Source organism: Ciona robusta, chromosome 14 (genome assembly GCF_009617815.1).
Source record: "Ciona robusta chromosome 14, ASM961781v2".
Classification (NCBI taxonomy): domain Eukaryota; kingdom Metazoa; phylum Chordata; class Ascidiacea; order Phlebobranchia; family Cionidae; genus Ciona; species Ciona robusta.
Genome location: NC_143248.1, coordinates 3,482,742 through 3,506,069, shown reverse-complemented (window position 1 = coordinate 3,506,069; position 23,328 = coordinate 3,482,742). Strand labels below are relative to the sequence as shown.

At 34.0% G+C, this 23,328-nt stretch overlaps 2 protein-coding genes across 4 annotated transcripts; both read right to left on the bottom strand.

The window, feature by feature from the left end:
• Nucleotides 1-122: 122 nt before the first annotated feature.
• Nucleotides 123-7,334, bottom strand: LOC149725034 (tryptophan 5-hydroxylase 1-like). Its single transcript, XM_089893053.1, has 12 exons — nt 7,135-7,334; nt 6,152-6,235; nt 5,647-5,782; nt 5,324-5,430; nt 4,665-4,732; nt 4,536-4,586; nt 4,068-4,185; nt 3,414-3,544; nt 2,557-2,716; nt 1,748-1,843; nt 1,025-1,158; nt 123-445 (listed from the first exon to the last, which is right to left on the bottom strand). The coding sequence occupies exons 1-12, from the start codon at nt 7,213-7,215 to the stop codon at nt 265-267; spliced, it is 1,347 nt and encodes a 448-aa protein (XP_089749179.1). The 5' UTR covers nt 7,216-7,334; the 3' UTR covers nt 123-264.
• Nucleotides 7,335-7,482: 148 nt separating this feature from the next.
• LOC149725033 (carnitine O-palmitoyltransferase 1, liver isoform-like) lies at nt 7,483-23,033 on the bottom strand. 3 transcript variants are annotated; one of them, XM_089893038.1, is made up of 16 exons: nt 22,873-23,033; nt 22,572-22,646; nt 22,057-22,196; nt 20,817-20,979; nt 20,210-20,460; nt 19,295-19,469; nt 18,764-18,848; nt 17,208-17,419; nt 15,604-15,773; nt 13,954-14,176; nt 13,361-13,525; nt 12,700-12,834; nt 11,810-11,962; nt 10,849-10,962; nt 8,723-8,815; nt 7,483-7,943 (listed from the first exon to the last, which is right to left on the bottom strand). In XM_089893038.1, exons 1-16 carry the CDS (start codon nt 22,936-22,938, stop codon nt 7,872-7,874), a joined length of 2,292 nt encoding a protein of 763 aa, XP_089749164.1. In that variant the 5' UTR covers nt 22,939-23,033; the 3' UTR covers nt 7,483-7,871. The 3 variants fall into 3 exon arrangements, with proteins under 3 accessions (XP_089749164.1, XP_089749163.1, XP_089749165.1); XM_089893037.1 differs by lacking the exon at nt 10,849-10,962 and adding an exon at nt 10,543-10,656; XM_089893039.1 differs by lacking the exon at nt 10,849-10,962.
• Between the last annotated feature and the right edge of the window lie 295 nt (nt 23,034-23,328).

The following is a 23,328-nucleotide window of genomic DNA, read 5'->3' as shown; positions in this document are numbered from 1 at the left end:
GATGTCACAGAGCAAACCGTTTTAAAATCAACACAAAGCATCGAAAACGCGTTGTTTTTGTCGTGCTGACGTCACCCTTATCATTTTACTCCTATATAAAACAGACATTTAATAGGCGGACATTTTTGTAGCAAAAGCACCGTTTATTTACATGCGCACGTATATTAGCGAGATATAAAGGTAAACGACGGACAGTTAGCATACAGCATATCTTAACGAATTAGTTCTCTCGACAAAGTAAAAGTCCCAAAGCCATTTTCAACCTCAGCAAACTTCAATCTTTCGTTTCTCCATTTCACCAAGTGCTTTGGAAATTACAACCAAGTCATGTGACATTTTACTGACCGCTGATTGGATGGAACTGAGCTTGTCAAAAACTTTAACAGAACTCGTCTCTTCGTCAAAAGATAAAACAAAAGGTCGTTCCAAGGTAGCAGCAAACGCCCTGCAAAGTATTTACCTTTAAAAGTCTTTCAGAAAATACTAAAATTATCAAAATTTAGTACAATCATGTTTTCGCGTACATAATTTTAGAAAATAACATAATTTTGTTGGACAGTGTAGTACTGTGGGGTAGAATAAATACCGCTAGCGGCAAGCGCATAATATCCCATATTTCCTAATTGTGTTTTTCTAAATAAGCTATAGTAGGGTGGGGGAAAATAGAACACCTCCCTCTATTTTTTCGACCCATTTGGTAGTGAACAAAGAACATTTAAAGAGTTATTAAACCGTATCCTCACGACTCCCATAGACCGTTGTTAATTGTTTAAAACACGATCAAGATATTAGGATATCATGTGCTAAAGGAGTCGCGTCTTCCCCCACCCTTCTAATGGTAAGTTGGAGTAAGGTGGTCCATGTTTTTATTTTTTATATTGTCCTAATTTTTTTGTTAATAAATTAGGAATATTTACAGAATTATATACAACTGTATCTTCACAACTGTCAAAGATTGTTGTAAGTTGTTAAAAACACGATTGAAAAATATGGGCTATTTTAGGTGCTACATTCATTCATTCACCTCATTTCATGTTTTGCTTGCGAAAAACTCGGTGAGAGAAAGTAGACAGGTTGGAATGCTGTTACATGCGACTCTTGGCAACTTGCTGTAACTGCATCAAATGCGCGAACTTTCTCTGGTGAACTGAGTGCGTGCTGGATAAATAATATTCATATGAAGTATTTTCTTGATTTAATACTAAAAGTTTCGCTATGGCCAACTCTGGCCTAAATCCTAGAGCCCACAGCGCGTCACGCTGTACGTTAGCCAAACGAAATTGGAATCGTTTTTTTTTTATTTTAAAGGCAAAAACGCGTTAGTGTCCATACTCATATAGAATATAGTTGGTTTTTGTTGTACGACAATGATAACAGATATTTTTAGAACTTATTTGTACTATCGTGGCGGGCATGCAGCAGCTGTATAGTAGGGTGAAGGAAGATGGGACACCTTTAATACATGATATCCAAACAGCCTGATCGTGTTTAAAGAATTAACACCGGTCTGTGGAAGTCGTGAGGACACGGTTTCGTAATTCTTTAAACGTTCTTTGTTTACTACCACATGGGATGAGAAAACTGAGTCCAAAGGTGTCCCATCTTCCCCCACTATACTATAATACAGGGGTTTTCATTCATACACCGCGTGCCTGCTTACAAGGTATACTACTTGAACGTATATTGTACGCAACACCTTAAGTTGCATACGCACCTCGTATCGATGTTTGTAAGTTTAACAATTTACCTTGAGTTCAGATATAGATGAAAGCAAACCAGCTCCATAAGCTTTTATACCATCCTGTTCTTTGCAAAGGCCAAACTCAACCGTGTATAAGTAGCACTGTAAAAATAATGGTTTAGATCTCCTATAGGTAAGATGAATGGCGTTTGTTAATATATTTCCCTTATTAAGTTGGAAATATTTTCTTGATAAGTAAACAGCATATAGTAAAATGGGGGAAGATGGGACACCTAAACATTCTATTTTTTGTCCAATTTGTTATAGTATACAAAGAACACTTAAAGAATTATGAAACAGTTTCCCACGGCTCACATAAAAATACTGTTGTTAATTGTTTAAAACACGGTCAGGATTTTTGGATATTATGTGCTAAAGTTGTCTCATCTTCTCCCACAGGACCATATAATATAACCCATTTCCCAATCTTGTTTTAACAACTACCATCGCGTTTTCAGAGTTGTGAGGATACGGTTATATGATTCTGAGGACGATATATAAACGATAAAAAACATGGTCCAGCTTACTCCAACCCACCATTAGTAGGGTGGGGAAGATGGGACACTTTTAGCATATAATATCCAAATATCTTGATCGTGTTTTAAAGAATTAACAACGGTCTATGGGAGTCGTGGGGATGCGGCTTCATAATTCTTTTAATGTTCTTTGTTTACTACCAAATGGTACAGGAAGATAGAAGGAAAAGGTGTCCCGTCTTTCCCCGTTCTAATATATGTGGTTCACTTATCAAGAAAATGTAACCAATTTAATAGTGCTTATATCTATATTAACTTACAAAAACAAATCCAACTTACCCCTGCAAGTTTTGAAATATCTTGGTCTGAAACTCCCAGCGAAGCAAGTCCAATCTCTTGACTGAACTGAGCAAACTCTGGATCAGCTAATAACGGTACATGGCCAAGTATTTCGTGACATATGTCAGGTTCTGGGGTGTAGTATGGATCGCTGTGGTGTCTAAAATACATGACATATCAATTAAAGTACAGTAGGGTGGGGACAGATGGGACACCTTTAACATAAAATAAACAAATATCCTGATCGTGTTTTAAACAGTTAACAACGGTCCATGGGAGCCGTGGGAATACAGTTTTATAATTCTTTGAATGTTCTTTGTTTACTACCACATGGGATGAGAAAACTGAATCCAAAGGTGTCCCATCTTCCCCCACCCTACTATATATTTTTTGGATTCGTATATAGAATTGTAGAGTAAGATGAATACCATTTGTACTTAATAACTTTACATTTTCTAATCGTGTTTAACAACACTCTTTTAGTGTCGTAAGGATACGGTTATATATATATAGTAAAATGGGAGAAGGCGAGGCACCTTACCGCATAATATCCTGAAAAAATTAACAACGATCTATGTTTACTACCAAATAAAACAAGAAAATGGAATAAAAAGGTGTTCCATCTTCCCCAACCTACTATAAATGTTTTTTGTTTGCAACCAAATGTAAATATAAAAAAGAAAAGAAAAAGTTTAGCCGCATCCAATAGTTCAACCTAATTAATATACAATAAAGAAGGGGATATTTCCATAGCCGAGCTTGGTAAATCCTAAATAAATAATGGCGTAATGCCGCTAAAATGGAGTCACAACCACGTGACAACTAAGTAAATTATGACGTCATGAAAGGCCAGTCACCTGATATATTGAGTGCAGTTAAACACACGAAAGGCCAACCCAGCTAAAAAGTCTCGAGGGCTAAGAAATCCAGCGGCTGGACGAATACGAAATCCTGTTCTACTTTGTAGGAAGGCGGAAATATCTTCAAGCTGAAATGAAAGTATATTAGAGTGGGGGAAGACAACGGTCTGTAGAAGTTTTGAGAATACGGTTTTACAATTTTGAATGTTTTTTGTTAACTATACCAATTGGAACGAATATAGAATGGAAAAAGTGTCCTATAATCCCCTACCTTACAATATTATTATGGGTGAAAAAAAACACACACGTTTTTGAAAGTTAACAGTTGAGTATGATACTAAAATTGTATTACTGGAACTAACTTATTGTACTGGTGTGGCGGGGCAAAAAAGAGACAGATGGGTGGCAGCGTCGAGCCTCGAACCCAAGTAAGCTACAGGTGCGGAGTTTACAAATCGACGTTTTATAACTCAACACTTACAAGAGTGAATTTTAACGAGAGTTCTATTCTATATGGGTGATGTTCCGTAACGTTGCAAGCCATGTGATACCCTTACACCGAGGGTGATACAATATGTACCTAGCCAGATGTTTTGTGAGAATACAAACAGAATAAATGTATAACGATAGACAGTATGCGACTATATATACCTGTGGTACGTTGTCTTCCGAACATTTGCAGAACTCCGATAGTAATGGTAGATTCTTTAAATGTTGTGCGCATGCGCGAGTTGGGTGAAGTTCCATAAGTTCTTTGTAAACCTTTCCCCTGCAAAAATGATACGGTAAAAGTATAAAACTCTTCAACGTATTATGTTGTAGTGTGGGGTGAAATAGGACATCTTTAGCGGGCAAAAGTGGGGTGAAATGGGACATTTGTGGGGTGAAAAGGACACTTTTAACACATAATATTCAAATATCCTAATCTTGTTTCAAAATAATTAACAGCGGTCTATGGTAGTCGTCAAAAGGATATGATTTTACAACTCTTTGAATGTTCTATAGGAAGGAAAAATAGAACGAAAAGGTGTCTAATATTTCCCCACCCTAATATATTACCCTCTTAGACTGTTTATATTATAATTTAACCTTATCCTTAAATAAGTTAAAGTAACTTACCAAGTCTCTATTTCGATCTTCGTGTATTCGACCCTTGGTATTTTATCTCCACTGAAAAAATATCTCAATTAATCCGAGATGAGATATCAAATTTTTAACTTTGTAAGCAATTTAGTTCTCATTACTTACTGTCGAAAGTCCATAGCTAACTTTGTGAAGTAATCACGTCTTTTACGATATACCTCGTCCTTAAAACCCTGTAATATGAAATCAATTTTTACTCTTCCTTAGCTGGTATATACCGATCCGGTTTTCCTAATCAGTTAGTTTTCAAATTATTTTTTAATAGGAGGCTGATGTTGTTAGCAATTGTCGCAAAATAGATATGTTTGGTATATATAGTAGGGTGTGGAAAACGTGCCGTCTTTTCGTTCTATTTTCTCTACACATTTTGTACAGCATTTAAAGAAATATAAACCACATTTTTAAGACTCCCATAGACCGTTGTGAATTGTTTGAAACACGATTAGGATATTTGGATACAATGTAATGAAGCTGTCCTATATCATATCCAACAGTACTTTATACCATTAGCTGCGATTCCTTATTTTTTCATATTTAGCTGCACTTGGTGTATTTACCGACAATCATTCAAAATCGGTAAGTTTGCGCCTTAAGTTTAAAGAAGGGACACCTTTAGCACATAATATCCAAATATGATCGTATTTTAAACAATTAAAAACAGTTTATGGGAGTCGTGAGAATAGGGTTTTAGAATTCTTTGAATGTTCTTTGTTTACTATGAAAGAAAAGATGTCCCATCTTCTCCCACTATACTTTATACTAACCGGGTGATCTGCATCAAGTTCAGCTCCATACATCAAGACATTCTTTGCGCATCTATCAAGGTCAGCCAGACATTTAGGGAACCAGATACCATTTTCTTTCGTGTTCTCTGTGCAAGATAAATTAGGACTTTAATATTGCATCCTAACAGAAAAGCAGGTATGAAGAATATGTATGGAACAGAACACCCGTGTTGTAACATTAAAGTGCACGGTATAAACATAGTATGCTGAAGTGAGTTTACTATGGTATAAGTTTACGAAATTACCTCGGCTTTGGCACCTAAAAGTTTACAGAATATAAAGTTTCCACCTTAAAATTTTACCTTTTGTAATTTGACTGATCCCGGGAAACAACTTCAACTTCGTGAGAATCGTTTCCAACTTTTCGAGTTCTACGTTTATTGTAACCTGGTGGGTTTCTGATGATTTGTCCACTTCTAAAACAGGAACGCCTTCGTCCTAGTAAAAAAACGAAATGAATGAATGCAAGTTACTTATCTTCGAGTGGCGGTATAGCGACAGTCAGTATATCACCAGTGTTCTGTTTTATTAAATAAAGGCACATATGCTCAAAGTGTTGGCTGGGACGAGTTTCGAACCGTTTTAACTCGTAATCGGACACAAGGTATAGAAAACAGAACATCAGTGTTATAGCAACTGTCGTTTTCCGGCCACGCGAGGATGAACCAAGTTATGCTCATTCATTGGCAACCTCTGGTATATAGGTAAGCGCTGTAACCACAGCGCCGGAAAGATCGTTTACGGAAATGTTTGTAAAATAATTAATCAAAAGAGTTAAGGTTAAGGGTGAATTGGTAAAATGTTTACCTCGAATAAAGCAAATATCATTGACAGAGGAGTGGTGTTGTATTCAAGGTGAAAACGAATCGATGTTCGAAGGGAGGAATATTTCTGTTGAAAGATCGATCAAAAGAATCAATTTAAAAAGATCATTACGGAGCAAATCGCTCTGGTACATCACTGCTATGTAAACACAGGCAGAGAAAACGTATTCCCACATATTTTCGTAATCCATAGTACTCGAAATGTCACGTATTATGTTCAATGGGGGCAGACTGATGTTCGTTTTTTTTTAAACGATAAAGCATAAAATTGAACGGTATCTGACGGTAAACAAACCATGTCGCATTAAACTGTGTACAATATACACCGAATATATTTGCTGGAAAAAATATAGCCGACAGTAACTACATTTTATGAGCGTAAATAAATTTTATAGCGCTAGGCTATATAAATCTATACAAAGTCGTAAAATTCGGTTTGAATTCCTATACGTTACAAATTGTACACGTTAACATTTGATTACGAAAAAATCGCTATACATAGTATTACGAATAGGGTGGAACACATTTGTACTTTTTTTGACATGTTATTATATAATAGAATGGGACACCTGTAGCACACAATATCTTGATCGTGTTTTAAGCAATTAACAACAGTCTATGGGAGTCGTAAGGTTGCGGTTTTATAAGTCTTTGAACGTTCTTTATTTACTACTAATTTTAACGAGAAAATAAAAAGGTGTCCTATTTTTCTCCAAACTACTATAGTGGGGTGGGGGGAGATGGGACACCTAGCACAAAATATATAAATATCCTGGTCGCGTTTTAAACAATTAACAACGGTCTATGAAAGTCGCGAGGACAAAGTTTTATAATTCTTTGAATGTTCTTTGTTTACTACCAAAATGTACGAGAAAATAGAATAAAAAGGTGTCCCATCTACCCCCATCCTACTATATAAGTGAAAAACCCAACCCACACCACACGTGGTTTACAAGTGCACCTTACCTCTGTTTTAGCTCTGGTGTCAGAAATCACATCATCCAGTGAAGTAACATGATGAAGTTGACCTCTTCGGGTATCGGCCATCTTGTAAAATCAGTGTCTTCGTGTGAATGATTAGCGAGCGTCTTGCGGGGTTTTAAGACGATTTGTCCCGCGTTAAACAAACGGTAGCATCTGGAAGGCACACGCTTCCGTCGGATCGATTTTTCTAATTCGAAAACTTATCAATGACAATCGTAATCGATTCGTGACCCATACGCGGAATAGAACACGAAGAGATTTAAACTTGTCACGTCGCCTGTGACGTTGGACGACGTAAGAGAGGGCACCGTGACGTCATAAGCGCTAAGATTCGGCAAGGTTTGATTTATTTTTAGAATTTCCACGCTACGACAAGCAATATCACTAGAATACAATATTCTCAAAAATATAAACATCCCGTCGTAGGGTCGCCGCGTATTTAGGAGAATCGCGGTTTAGAGTACAGGGTTGATGGTACAAATCCCAGCGACGGGAGGCAAGTCTTTCACACACAAAAGTTCAGGAGTCGCAATGTCCACAGCACTCAGACACAATAATAAATAAAGTAAAACCCTGTGCGCTGGCGAAGGGGTCATTTTTGCATTGATTTTTTTGCAGTGTGTATAAATACGGCCGTATGCGTTTACAAAGTACAAGCATAACATATTAAAAGCCAAAACAATCCTAACACACGAAAGTTGATTTAGCTGTCCGTCTCTTTACATGCTCTCACACAGGTTCCGTAGATCAAGCATAGCTTTCTCAATATTGCCAGCAAATCGGTCAGAGTCCTGAATGAATGAATGTAACTTACTTAATCGGCCGGAAAACGACAGTCGTCATTACACGGGTTTAACACCTCGTGCCAGCTTACGAGTGACCATGTATGTTACTTTGTGTGTTATATTTGTTTTGTGATTTTTTATTCTTTTTATGTATGGCTGATAATTTGGGCAACCCATTAGTGACCACTGGGTTGGAGTAATTGCCGTTAAGTGTCTTGCCCAAGAACACATACGCCCACAATGTTAGCAGCGACGAGCCTTGAACCCATTACCCCTGGGTTACAGGCAGGCGCGCTAACCACTATGCCACGGCGCCGGAATGGATTGTAATGAATGAATGAATGTCACTTATTATCCTTGTGTAGCATGGCAACAACAGTTGTTATAACAAAGGTGTTTGGTTTCACACACAGAAATTAAATCACAAGGTTTAATACCAACGACAGTAGTTGTAATTTATCCTATTGGTGTGGAGTGTGGGGTTTAATGTGTCGTTTTTCTAAAGACCAATGTAAAATATACAAAATATTGCTAGAATGTGGTATAAAAAATTGGGTATAGAGTGTATTATCACCATGAATGTAACTTTCTTTATGCTGGCATGGCCGGAAAAAGACACAGGTGTTTTGTTCCATACCACTCAAGCCAGCTTACGGGCTACCATCTATGTTACTTTATAAGTGAACATTTTTTTGGGCATTTTAAAATTTAATTTATGTATGGCTGATAATTGGACAGCTTGTTAGTGACCACTGGGTTGTTTGAATAAAAATAACCAAACTTACCGTTTCTGATGAAGAATATTTGCTTGAAACATGAAACATGATAAGATTCTCATGGCAGATGATGTAAGAGACACCATAACCATCATCGGCAACCTGTATTATTTGGTATGTTAGTTGGAATATATATATAAACTCCAGTTACAAAGTTGAAATATAGTACAGTGGGGTAAGATGGATACCGTTAGCACAAAATTTAATTGTGTTTTTAGCATTTAACAATGGCCTTTTAGAGTGGTTAGGATACTTATATAATTCTGTAGATATTTCTTGATCACTACAAAATGGGATAATAGATTTATATGAGAATAAAAACATGGACTATTTTACCCCATCCTACTATATCATAAAAGGGTGTGGAATGCAACAAGAAAACAGGAGAAAAAGTGCTACAAAAAAACAATCTTGGATAAATAAAACACACGCTGGACATGCATGATTTTAAACGCAGGAATTTTAAAGCAGTGAATGTGAAATAAAAATATTATTTTGTGATTTGCGAAAAAAATAAGCATTCACACTTTTGTTTCTTGTTAGTTAAATGAAACTTAAGAAAGAATAGAAAGAGTGGAGAAATATCAAATATATGTTGATCGTGTTTTTTTAGATTCTGTGTTTTGTGATTAATTTTTATTTTTTTTAATGGTAAACTTAAATTTTTACTATGTTATGGTATTAACCTAAATTTTAATGGTGTTATAGTTCTAATGTGTATACAAATTTTAGCATAAACAACTTGTCTTAAAAGTTAAAACAGGGACAATTTTTATAAAGAGAACAAATATTTGCCCAATATTTTAGAATAGATCCTCAAATAAAAAATGGCAAATAAATTGGTTCCTACGTATGAAAATTTTGGACTTTATAGTAGCATTTGTTTCCTGCCATGTGACATATACTGTTAAAGTATTGGGGTGTAAATACAAAAAAAAGGTACAAAAATGTTAATTTTGTGTTTTTATCTTCGATAATTTTATACAAAAAAATTGGTACAAAAATGTTAATTTTGTGTTTTTACTTGAATAATTTCATACAAAAAATGGTACAAAAACGTTTTGTGTTTTTTCCTGGATTTTTTCATTTAAAAAAATTGATACAAAAATGTTAATTTTGTGTTTTTATCCTGGATAATTTCATACAAAAAAAATGGTAAAAATTGTAATTTTGTGTTTTTTCCAGGATTTTTTCATACAAAAAAAATTGGTAAAAAATTGTAATTTTGTGTTTTTATCCTTGGATTATTTTATACAAAAAAATTTAATAATTCATATAATAAACTATGCTTGACAGCAATAGCAGCAGAAGAAATATATAGCCAATTGTTCACACTAAATTAAATCATGCGTGTGTGTATACTGTGGATAGCAGCATCATTCATTCTAAGTTCAGCTGTCACCCAGTATAGTTAAGCAAGTATACCTGGGTTTTATATTGGGAATAAATGATATTTTTTTATTGTATGGTTGAAAATACAAAGTTTTAAAAGAGTTTACAACATTTAGTACATTGGGGTAAGATGATTAGCACATAATATCCCATATTTTCTAATCGTGTTTTTAACAATTTAAAACATTCGTTTAGAGTTTTGAGGATACAGTTATAAAATTCTGTAAATAATTTTTGTTAACTACCAAATGGGAACAAAAAAGAAAATGAATGTACCATCTTACCCCAACACATATTTTTTTAATCTTAATTTTAATGAAGTTATATTAGTGTTGACCAAATTATGAGAGACAGGCTTGACATTATGCACGAGTGCAATGCAACGATTGTCGTGCGCATCACTGCTTCATGCCGTTTAAAATCATGCGTTCACGTACCGGGCCAAACCCTCCCCCTCCGGAGAGAAAGTTGGGGTGTTTGTTAAGGTCCACGTTCATGGCTTGCTGGTGCGGTGTTTGAGAGGTTGACAGGCGCCACGGCTCTTGGAGAACCTGGTGCCGTGCCGCAGGGATAGATCAATGATAGAGAAAGGAGAAGAAATTCAATTAGTCATGCACAGCACACTAAATTAAAAGCTCGGCTATGATTGCACGTGGATGTCAAGAATCCACACTTGTGACATCACAATGCCGTGTTTCATGCTCCAGTGAGTTTAAACCCCCCGGTTGTGACTACGGACTCACCGGACCAAAACCACCCCCCGTTGGGGTCATTTCTTTATTATTTCTTAAGACTGACCTCCCAACCTGGTCAACTGGGGTCTGAGAGGTGGAAAGTCTCCAAACCTCACTTAATACCTGTCTCAAGTTAGTTCAAGCTTAAATAGGCGCCAAACATTGGGGGGCAGGGTAGGCATGTCTAATGCGCCAATGCCACACAACTTTGCCATAAAATACCTATATTAACTTGTATTGGTAAATTCTAAATTTTTTTTATACAGAATATGTAATATTTTCAATTAAAAAAACGTTAAGATCCATCAGACTTAATTATATGCCTGGTAGCAAAAGAATTTAAGAACATGCAAACTAATTTAATATAAACAAACCCTAATTAATAATTATTGCACATTTAAACAGAAGATAAATAGGATTAGAATATAGATGGGAGCAAATGTTGGGAATGAGATTTTATGCAAAAGTAAAACATTTCTTGTTTAATTTATTTATCCAATGCTATTTTGATCATAAAATTAATCAATAGACCTTAAAACAGTTCCAAACTTGTAAATATGATTATAAACTAGTGTTTTATTTATAAACCACTGACTCATATATTGTACCATATATAAAATACATTACACTATTATATGGTAGAGTGGGGAAAGATGGGACACCTTTTCAACCTATTTTCTTGTCCCATTTAGTAGTAAACAAAGAACATTTAAAAAAATTATAAAACTGTATCCTCACAACTCCCATAGACCGTTGGTAATTGTTTAAAACCCGATTAGGATATTTGGATATTATGTGCTAAAGGTGTCCCATCTTCCCCCACCCTACTATATTAAACTATTATAGTATTATAAATACATTATATTTATGAACTGGTGTTTTATCCATAAACCACTAACTAGTATATTGTACCAATACAAAATACATTACAGTATTATATTACAGGACATATTCCAGTATTATACATTACCTTCTGCAAGAATGGAGATTCCAACTTGAGATATTTTGACACCACATAAAGACAAAATATGTGACGGTCAATGCCTTGTCCCGTCATTGCTTCCTTGTAACCATTAATGTGACGGTCAACGGCCTTCTTAAGCAAAGCATATCGGTCCTTGTTCTATGGGAGAAAAGTGAAAAAAAATTAAGAAAAAATGAGCAAAAATTAAAGGAAAATAAAAAAATTAAAGAAAATATTAACAAAATAAAATAAGCCAAATAGTGTTCTTTTTACCCACAAAAGCTGTTTGTAATAAAAAGGATTTTTTAGCAGGCTAGGGGGTTGTCCTTTCTTACCCCAAGTACCCCATTGTTTTTTATTACCCCACTTGGCTGTATATATTATTTTTAATTTGGTAGTGAACAAGTACTTTAGGTACATAATAGGTAAAACTCTGGGTTGAATCCAAGGTCCCAACTGTGCCTTGCTGTAGGACCTCACCCATACAGAATAGATAAGTTGTGTTTGTAAGACCTATTGTGATTATTTTTGTGTAATTTTTTACCGCTTGATGTATTCAAATGATGTGCTTTTTTGAGTACTAGTTTTGGAAATTTGTGCATAAAGCATAAGCAGGAATAATATGATTCAAAAAGTGTCGCATATAAAACAACAAGTGTCATTACAAAATATATTATTGCTTATTTTTGCATATGTCAAAATAATAACCAAGAAAAAAAGCATTTATTATCAATAAAAAAACATTTTGATGATATATCATAACTTACTTAATTAACTTTTTTATTGGCTTTTTGGGATAATGGGACAAATTTGGCCTAAATCCCAAGTCCTTGACAAAGGCCTCACACATAAAAACTAAAAAAACAAAATAATACTCCATAATTTGTACAACTTACAGTGAAGCTGTCATCCTCCATAGATTTAGCGAACGCACACATTTCACTCGTGCATGATCTTACGGTCTCTGTCCTACCTTCTCTGAACAATCTTGTCATTGAGGCTTCGTATGTTAACGAGAAACGACCTTTGTCCTGAAAATGCAAATTTTTAAATCACCAATATGGGTCTACATAATAACATAAACGCAATCTTTATTTAAATGTAATTTAATTTTTCCCCGCGTGGCCGGAAAAACAACGGTCGTTATAACATGTGTGTTCTGTTATAACACCTCGTGCCAGCTTATGAGTTACCATGTATGTTACTTTTATTTCAACTAATTTAATACAGTAGCCAACATCTAATTTATCAAAGTAGAGAAAGGACCTAGCAAAAAAAAAAATAGCAAAAAACAGTCATTAAAACAGGGTACTGGTAAAAAAACTACTTTAAGGAGAAGTAATAGAAAAAAGCGGGGCTGCGGAATCCACTTTCTAATATTTTTTAGATTTCTTCTTCAATTTAGAAATTTCTTGGAAACTAAAAATGGTAACAAAACAAATTTGAAAACTTTTTTAGAAAAAATAAGACTTACTAAGAAAATAAAAAAACGTTCATTTTAAAAATTTGAAAAAATGTTTTAGAAAATGCTATCTTAAATAAACTGCCAATTCTTACTCTGAGGTGAGCGATTTGTAGTGCAGCTTGTATGAAAGCATCTGGAGACATCTTAAACTTCTTCACGAGTCCTTTTCCGAAGTGTTTGAATGCCGACACATTAAGGTGAACATCATCTGCGAGGTTATTCGCAACAGAAAGACTGGTTTCAATCACTTCTTGACACTAAGAGAAAAAATGATATTTAAATGCAAGGAAATGACAGCCAAAAATGTTCCGATAATGTCTTTAAAATTCTATCTAAAGTATTGACAATTATGGCTAGATTACTTTCTTTGTCATAACTTGAAAATTGTATCTTGCAGTTATTAATATATATATATATATACATATTAGAATAAATAAAAATGAACAAAAGCAATATTTTACAGATTTTGTGCAACACATTTTGTGCACACTAGTGACTTGCAAGCTTTGCAAAGTTAATTTTTGTCGTAACTTTTATATAAAAAACATTATTTTCTCACTCAACACTTAGATAGAACCAAATTATTTCATTACCAATTCCTTGATTATGAAAACAAACATACGAATAGGATCAAACCACTTCAAATTCTCTTTAAAATTATCTCAAATATGGCATGCCTCATTACCTCTGGTGTAAGTTGCCACTGTAATCTATGAGGCGTGATGGGTTGTACAGTAGGCCTGCCTTTTACTCTACCATCCTGAGTATAACCAAGGGATTGATATTCAAAGCCAAGTGCTTCCTCCACCACATAACTCATGATTGGAGCATCTGCCCATGAATGTTCAGCATTGATTCCCCATCTTCCGTTCTTGAAGACGATGCAGTTGAAGGTTTTGTCAAACCACCTGTAAAAACAATTCCATGAGCGGCAGTTTTTTTATTGCATGGCTTAAATTTTGTTTGGGCTTGTGTTGTGTGGCTTAGTCTATGACTCTTAGGGACATAAGGAGTCTGGAAAAAGTAACACTGGTCACACTATTCGCGTAAATAAAGAATGTAATTGGCGTGGGGTCCTGGTGGGGACTCTGGGTGTTAAGGTAATGGGCCAAATCTGGCCTAAATCTCAGGTCCTAAAAAAAAACTTCGTTTATATAAAGTATATGCAATAATTTGAATACAAATTATGGAAAATAGCTGGAAAATGTGTATTTTATGGCACTTTTATTCTGCCATGCAGACAGACATCGTCAGAATATAACACAGTAATTAAATGAACAAAATACTGGTGTGGTGTTGTGCTAAATTTGCATTCGATCAGACATATGGTGATTTCTGTTTGACCTGTCAAACATATTGTCTAAAATTTCCTGAAATAAGACCAATCCTTTGAACATCTGTTTCTGATCTTTATAATTAAACAATTGGTATTGTTGTAAAATGTGCAGCAAATGAATGAATGAATGATTGAATGTAAGTTGCTTTATCCTCGCTTGGCCGGAAAACGACACTTGTTATAACACGAGTAAAAAACATGTTACTTTGTGGGTGAATATTTTTTATGCGTGGCTGATAATTAGGCCAGCCCATTAGTGACCACTGGATTGGAGCAATTGCTGTTAAGTTTCTTGCCCAAGGACAAATACGCCCACAATGGTAGCAATGACAAGCCTTGAACCCATTATCTCTGGGTCAGAGACAGGCGCGCTAACCAACTGTGCTACGGTGCCGAAAATAAAAGCCCACAAAACACTGCAGTTAATATAACACTTATTTTCCTCATGTGACTTTCAACAAAGTTTGTCAATTTACTAACTTAAGTTAAATATTAAATAGAGGGTTAAGGGCTTAACCTTCAGACATGTTAATTATTGAAGAACATTGAACTTTTCAACTGCCCTAGTTTGTAAAACACATTTTACAAGAACTAAACGGGAGAAAATGTCTTAGTAAATATTACACGTTGGTAGAAAACGTATGACACATAATTACGGAAATCTTTTTTCTTTTCTCTTTAATGGTTCAAATTCAAAATATTTTTAATAAGGTTTTAATTACTTATAGTAAAACCAGTTACTTTAAATTAGTGGTTGTTAAACTTTTTTGTATGCTGTACCCTTTTTACAAAGATGCTTATCAGATTTACCCCTAATATGTAACATGACGCTCATGGCTCATATTTTTCTGTCCCGTCAACTGATTTAAATTTTGATTGGTAGCTCATTTACCCTCTAAATATGAGAAATTACTCTCAGGGGTAAATTTACCCTAGTTTTTGAAATGCTACTTTAAATAAATGATTTACTGACTTAGTGAAAATAATTAAACGGATTACCTGTTATAACATTTTCCATGTAAGAGCGATCGACCATATTTTGACAACGAAGCTGAGTCTTCATCGCTTACCACGTGTTCCTCATCATCGAGGACGAGAATAAACGCAGCTTTTTCAATCGCATGAAGAGATTTCTTGTTAACGCCGTCGACAAAGTATGTGTTGCGTGCCTGGAAAGTGAGATAGCATAAAAACTTTTAAATCTGTTCATATTGATATGTAATAATTTTACAGGGCCCACTTTGTACAATAGTACAGTGCTCTTCAACCTTTTTTGGGTTGGTGAACCCCTAAAGTTGTTGCGACAAACTCATGCACTCCTATATGTTTAAACAAACAACTAATGATGTTTCGCAATTCCCAGTGATGCAAGATATATAATTCATATAAAAAAAAACTGTAGAAAAGTGGCTAAATTTGTTAAAAATGTTCAAAACTGAGTATTATTGCTAAAAATTGTTGTAGTTTGTGATGCACCCTTGTATACCCTTTTGTACTGGTGCACCCCTGGCATATTTTGATGCACCCTAGGGTGCACCGTGCACACCGGTTGAAGAGCACTGCAATAGTACAAAATGACATTTATATACATAGAGAAAAAACTGTAATTTTCCACACTGCATTAATCTGTAAACATTACAACCAAAAGTTAAGAGTTTCTTTCAGGTATAAACATTACAACCAAAAGTTAAGAGTTTTTTTCAGGTTCAAACTTTACAACCAATGAGATAGACATTTTTCACGACAATAGATATCTAGTTATCCCTGCCTTAGTTTGCCACTTATAGTTTTATAAAAGTAAAAGTGTCTAGTTATATGTTAAAAGTCAAAGTGTTCAGGCTAAACAATAAAAAACGGGTGTTAGCCTGTTAGGGTAGTCGTAATTGGAAATTGGTCAAATCTAGCCTAAATCCTAGGTCCAAAAAAACACCCATATAGTAAAAAATAAAAACAAAATCAATACCATTTTGAATTGAAAATTAGATTAATAACACTGAATCACATTCTATATTTGACAATGTAGTGTGTGTTTCTATTTAGAAATGCCTTGGTTTACAATTAGTTAAAAATATTGATTCTTCTTTTACTTAGTTAAGCCCTATTCCTTATATAACTCCTGGTTAAATATTAGCACAAGGTATCTGTAATTTTCCATTGATGTTGAGTCTTTCATGACACCTAATGCGTGTAACAGGATATGGTAGAAATTACGTAACAATGATGTACTCGATACATAATATAACTAGATGCATTCATGATGCCGCATTATGCGGTTGGGGGCGTGTCTGGGATAAATAAATCTGATTGGCTAATTCTAAATAATTCAGAAACTCTAGAACACAGATAGATTAATCAAAAAATATTTTTATTTTTTTTGTATTTTCTTTAAATTTTATAAATTTCTTGTAAAAAAATAAGAGTAGAAATGCTTAAAACTTCAAGGAATTGAATGTTGGTAGCTATAAAATAGATATTGGGCAAATATGCAGCGCAATAAAGCATTGTTGTTTCATGCCTTATGTTTCACAACTTTCACATATAAAAGAAAGACCTAGACCCACTTAGCCCCCCCCCTAAATACACCCCTTCATACACCATCATACCTTGGCCCATGGTATTCTCTCTCCAGCAGTCAATGCTGCCAAGTGTTCCTCTCCCTCACAAGGGGGGGACGTGTCGTTCAAGATTGATTCAATCTGGATTTCCATCTCACTTGGCTCAAGAAGAACCCCGTTCTTGTAACAGGTCATCTTAAACCAACGACCTTGATGGTATACAGCAATGTGACGACAATCAGACCAGTGGCAAATACGGTCTGTAAAAAAATGATCCTGTTTTGAAGGCTACAACAAAACTAGAAAGAAATTGAGTAATCAATTCAAAACATTGGCGATGATTCTAGGCTGGACTTAAAATAGAGGTAACACTAATATAAAATAGGGGTTATATATACTTTATACTATAGTGTAAGCTTTTATGCATTAAAATGCCAATATTTTTTATAAACAGTGTTATGCTATAAATAAAGTCGTTTAAAATTCTATTCTATGTGGGTGAGGTCCGCAGTGTGGCACGCCATGGGTCCTAGGATTAAGGGGCGTGATTGGCCCATTACCCCAGTTGATTAGTTTAACCATTGACCCAGTGAAATAGTTTAACTATTAGCTTATGGCAGTACATACAGTGCAGAAGTAAACATATAGTTTAAGTTAAGGTGAATATAGGTCACGGTCAACCTCAAGTTTATGTTTAACAGAGCAGTTATATGAACAGTTTGTTACTTTGTTTAATGGGTAATGAACCAATGTAATGATTAACCTAGGAAAAAAACATGGATTATATAACTGATTCCAGCACTAGGTACATAGTAATTTAATAGGCTGTGTAAAGACATAGCTTTGCTCTTGACACACAGTGGGAGTAGTGAGCATGGAAAAGTTATTTTTAAAGTTAATATTTGACCTGGTAGGGCAGATACACAGCAAATAAAGAAAAGATTGGACTTTAGACTTTAACACAGGAAATGCACATTATAATATGACATAATACAATTACGTAATGTATGCGCGTGACAAGTATTTACAAAAAAGAAATGGGACAACATGTGACTAGAGAGAAAAACGGAACAGATGTAATTAAACTGTGGTAGGGAAATGCCATTGGAAATATAAATGACCAAACCATATGAATGGAATTAACATCTATGATATATAATATATTATATAGTAGAGCAACTGTGATTCATATATTTGTGCCATTTATATGATGTAACACCTAATAATTAGGCCGTCAACAACTATGTTACCTCTACTAGATTAATCTGATGACTTAATTAAAGATTGTCAACAAGCCATTACTGAATAGACAGATATGCTAACAGCCAAAACATGATTGCATACATTTCAAAGTAATTGAATTAACACCACCAATATTACATTAAAATCGCCATATATTACATTACATGTTGTATTAATACCATTATACCACAATATATTGCATTAATACCGCCATAAATACCAAACAGGTTATATTAATACTAGTATACCAACATGTATTGCATTAATGCCGCCCTATACACATTACATGTTACATTAATACTGCTATATATACCTTGGCCATAACATAGTTTTAAGAAATATAGTTGTGTGGTTCAACATACCTGCTTCAACACCAGGAGTTCTACAGGAGTTAAACACTCTTTCATATTGAGCACTGCATAATGGGACCACTCCGTTCACTTTAATCTGAAATTAATGATTTTAAATTGAGATGAATTGTAAAGTGAAGTTTAATCATGTTTTATTTATTAGGATATTTAGTATTTTTAGTTTTAATAAAAAACTATAGGTGAAATGTGCATAAAAGGTAATTGAATTAAATTTTTTTGTTAAACTGTATAACAGACCCCAAAAGAGCAAAAACGGAATATATATTAAATTAATGGGTCATCAAAAGTCCAAGTAAGTCTGACAACTAAAGTAAAATTTATTGTTAAATTTTATAACGCAGCATAAAAGAGCAAAAATGTAATAATATATTAATAGGGCAACAAAAGTCTTGGAAGGTCTGACAACTAAAGTAATATATATATATTGTTTAATTTTAAAACACACAACAAAAGAGCAAAAATGTAACAATATATTAATGGGGCACAAAAAAGTCTTAGAAAGTCTGACAACAAAAGTCTTACTGGTTTAATGAGTTCTTTATCCAGTGTTGAACGGAATGCAAACATAGCATGAACTATATTGGCAGCGCGAGATGCTTGTACAGGAGTTGGGTTATGGTACAGAAGGTCCATTCCATAGTAATTTGAATTGACCATAATTGGACCACGCCCAGCAAGATATACATACTGCTCCCACCTATTTGAAGAGTGGAATGAGAGAATTTGAATTCAAATTTGGACTAATAAGTAATCAATGAGGTTTTTAATGTTTGGCGATTATGAGTGTAACTGCATTTTAACAAGTTTTGTGCGCTATTCAAAAAACGTTATTCTAATAGCTATTTTTTTATTGTAGTAACACTGAAAGATTAAAAAATACACTGTTATTTGGGATAAAATCGATTTTTTTCTTATGAAAAGCGAATTTCAATGCAAATGTAGTTACAGCCTTACAGGTATTTAGAAAAGGTGTTCAAAAAATTGTAAGTACAGTTTAACTTATAAATTTTGGCACCAATGATAGTAATGTATGTATTGAATGTTTGAGCATTGAGAAGATAAACATTAAGAGGCAACAGCGATGTAGAGCAAACATAAAAACTAGGGCATTTTATCACTTAATGCACATTCGACTAGTTCTACAAATTTTAGCTATGACTTGACATGAATTTTTTAGACCTATAAAACTAAGCAATGCGTTTGAAGGTGGAAATTATGCAATGACAAATTCTATTGATTTGTGACGTGAGGAGAAATATTGATTTTTAGCAATTATATATTTCTAATACCTCTGTGGCAGGCACAATTTGTTGGAATGAAAATTTCCAATCATACGAAATGAGCATAATGGTCTAGAGTCTAGACTCATGACATTCAATCATTGCTTACAGCATGACTGAGGCATGTAATATGTCGTTACGATAACCACAAACTTACCAGTCTGAAACATAATTGGAGGCCCACCAAGATTTAAATACTAGGTATCTCTGCAGTTTTGTTGCAATGGTGGAAAGAAATTCCTCGGATAGCGTTTTCATTCCTTCGTAGTCTTCATCATTAAGCAAGGGTCTAACACTGGATAAATATCGGCGCACAGTATCCTTCAATGCGGGCACAGGCATGCGTGGTAGTGACGCTTGGTAGCTGTACAGTTTTGGGTTTGTTCCTCCAAGTATTTTTGTACATACCTTGAAAATTTAAACAAAAATTTTAACACAAATTTAAAAATAAACCAAAAAAGCTGAGGCCTTGTTTTAATTTTTCATATTTTTTTGTAGCTTGTTGATGTAAAATGTAAAGAACATTAAGAAAATAGAGTATTTCTTATAACTTGGACAAAGTGTTCTTAACTAATAAATCTTAAAACATTTTTTTCATAACTTTTCTCATAAATAAATCTCTTTTAACAGCTATTTTTGACCAATTCTTTGTAATATTTTATCCCTAGTCCTTCAACCTTTATTATATTTGTTTTTGTAATCAAACAAACAAAGAAAAACATCACATTTTGCGTAAAATAACATAACAGCTGAAGATAACTCACAGCCCATAGTTTGGTCTTGAGCGACATTTTTCCACGAGGTTCAAACATCCAACCTTGATAACATAGAAGTAATTTTAGCAGATAACGGATTACGAGAACAGCAAGTAGCCAAAGTAATGTGCTGGAAACCAAGTATGATGTGTTCCATGTAATGAATGACTTCCTGCAAATAAGAGCATGAGTTCTATTATGCCAAATAAATTACTATCTTGGTTAATTTATGATTGTAAGTGTAGCGACAACGCTTAATTTCTTCCAACTAAATGTAAATATTTTTTAACTGTAACAGCGTTTTAACAACTGTTGTTTTGTTGTTATATCTTGTCTTTTCGTTTAAAAAATATCTAAATCTTTGCTGCCGTGATCTAAGAGACAAATAAGTTGTTATTATTATTTTGTTTTTAAATCTCCTTTACATGGTGGTATTATGTGTGTTCTATTATTCCTATTCAGTAATGGGTTCTTTTCTACGAAATAAGAGGATAAATGATAACCACAAACCACAACAATTATGGCCAGGGTTAAACAGCCTTTTCCCATTAGGCAATATCAATTAGTAGAAGACTTAATAGCCATAGGTGTAATGATAAAAGTGCAGGCACACTTCCTTTTGAAATAAGGGTGTAAAAAACCTTAGCCTATGGTAATATCACATCTAGGGATGCACATTACAGAATAATTAGGTATTCTAGGATATCCTAGAATACTTTATTTCGAATCTAGAATTCCGAATCTAGAATTTCGAATCTTTTTGTATTTATAGGAAAAAATAATTTTACCCACATAAGTCAGTTTATTGACTCTTTCATAGCAGCCTTGTTGGATCATGAGCTGTAAAATTATCAAAAATTGTACTATTGGGTAGTTTTTGCGTCATGAAACGTATAGCAGGCTATGAAAAGACGTTGTAAAACGTTTACTCTCGAAAGTCCCACAAACACAAAAATATTTTTTTTTAATTATTAAATTTCAAAAATTGTTAATATAGTGTTTGAGATGACGTGTGATGACGTCATTAAACAGAATACCGAATCCCTTAATTAGATTCGAATACAAAAGGATTCGAATATCATAGATTCGAAATTCTGCAATGTGCATCCCTAATCACATCTACAGTTTAAAATTAAATACACAATGTCTTCAAGAATGCTACAAGTGTATTGCCTATGGGCTATGGCTATTGGAAACCCAATTTTGGATTATACAATATTTATATAATATATGGAATCATTTTACTCACGAAGAGAACAACCATCCATGAACTTTTTCATTAAAACCCCAAGTAATGTCGTAGCTAAGAAACGAAGCCAACAGGACGATAGCTGTGAGCCCAACAAGGCTTGTGTATTTGACGGGAAATACTCCGCTCAGTACACGGTTCTGTTTAAGTGGAATAATCAATCAGAATGTAATTAACTAAAATTAAAATACATTGTATGTCTTTCACTTTTTTAATTGTTTATGTTAAAACCAGTTTTATCTTTAAATTTTTTAGGCCTGTTGTATTTTGCAACCAAATTATTTAAACCTTGAATTTGACTGGTTATAACCTGTTACTATAGTAGGTCTAATTAATATAATGAATTGCCTTACAAAAGAGCTTAAACCTCATGGCATACTTATATTCATGCTATTTAGTACAAATTGCAATTACTATATATTAGTTAATGCAACAGGCCTTGTTAATTTATTCTCCACTTGACTGCCTACAAGTAACCATATTAATAGTTTAACAGTAAAAACATCAATACTTACTCTGAACCTGGTCAACCTTTTCCGCCATGATCTTACACCAGAAAAATAGACAGCCTGCATCGCCTCATGGGAAATCTGGACAGAAAAATTTAATTGATTTCGCTGCACAGCACTTGACAAAATAACATGTACATTATATAAGCATGCAAAATTTAATTCATAGGACTAAATGAAGACAAAAACCAATATAGACAAAGCATTAACATACTAGGTAAATTAATCGTATTTTCCTGTTGTTTTAATTAACATTGCAACAATAATTATGTGTGCAGTTTTAATTAATATTAATGGAGCCACTTACTTGGACATTGAGACCTTCTTGTGTTACAGAAAATGAAAACGCAACAGCGGCATGAGCTTCTGCCATCTTGTTTTATCAAGATAACCAATACAATAGATAAATTTTAGGTTAAAAACTAAGTGCAAAAAATCTAAAACAATTAACATTTGATAATTTTTTTTTTCATATTAAAAATGATAAATAATTTTCATCATTTAAAAAAAATCTTTATAGGCTTCAGCTAACAGTTTTTTACACTAAAAAAATATTTCAACGTTTCGAATTGTCTTCGATCAAGACTTTGTAAGAAGAAATGCCTACATCATTGTTGTTATTGCTCAAATACATAGAACACCACAACCAATATTTGAGCATGGTAAACAAAATGTATCATTAATGCATTTGCACTGTTTACCACATAACCTACATAAGTTGTAACCGTGTTTATTTTAAGCATGTGATACATATATCCACTTC

Coding starts and splice junctions, on each gene's coding strand:
- LOC149725034 (XM_089893053.1), bottom strand. CDS start 7,215: ATGGCCGATACCCGAAGAGGTCAACTTCATCATGTTACTTCACTGGAT. Junction 1,844..2,556: donor ATATTTCAAAACTTGCAGGG/GTAAGTTGGATT, acceptor TTATTTTTACAG/TGCTACTTATACACGGTTGA. Junction 1,159..1,747: donor CATCTATATCTGAACTCAAG/GTAAATTGTTAA, acceptor TTATTTATCCAG/CACGCACTCAGTTCACCAGA.
- LOC149725033 (XM_089893038.1), bottom strand. CDS start 22,938: ATGGCAGAAGCTCATGCCGCTGTTGCGTTTTCATTTTCTGTAACACAA. Junction 13,526..13,953: donor AGTGGCAACTTACACCAGAG/GTAATGAGGCAT, acceptor TTTTTCTCTTAG/TGTCAAGAAGTGATTGAAAC. Junction 12,835..13,360: donor TACAAATCGCTCACCTCAGA/GTAAGAATTGGC, acceptor TTGCATTTTCAG/GACAAAGGTCGTTTCTCGTT.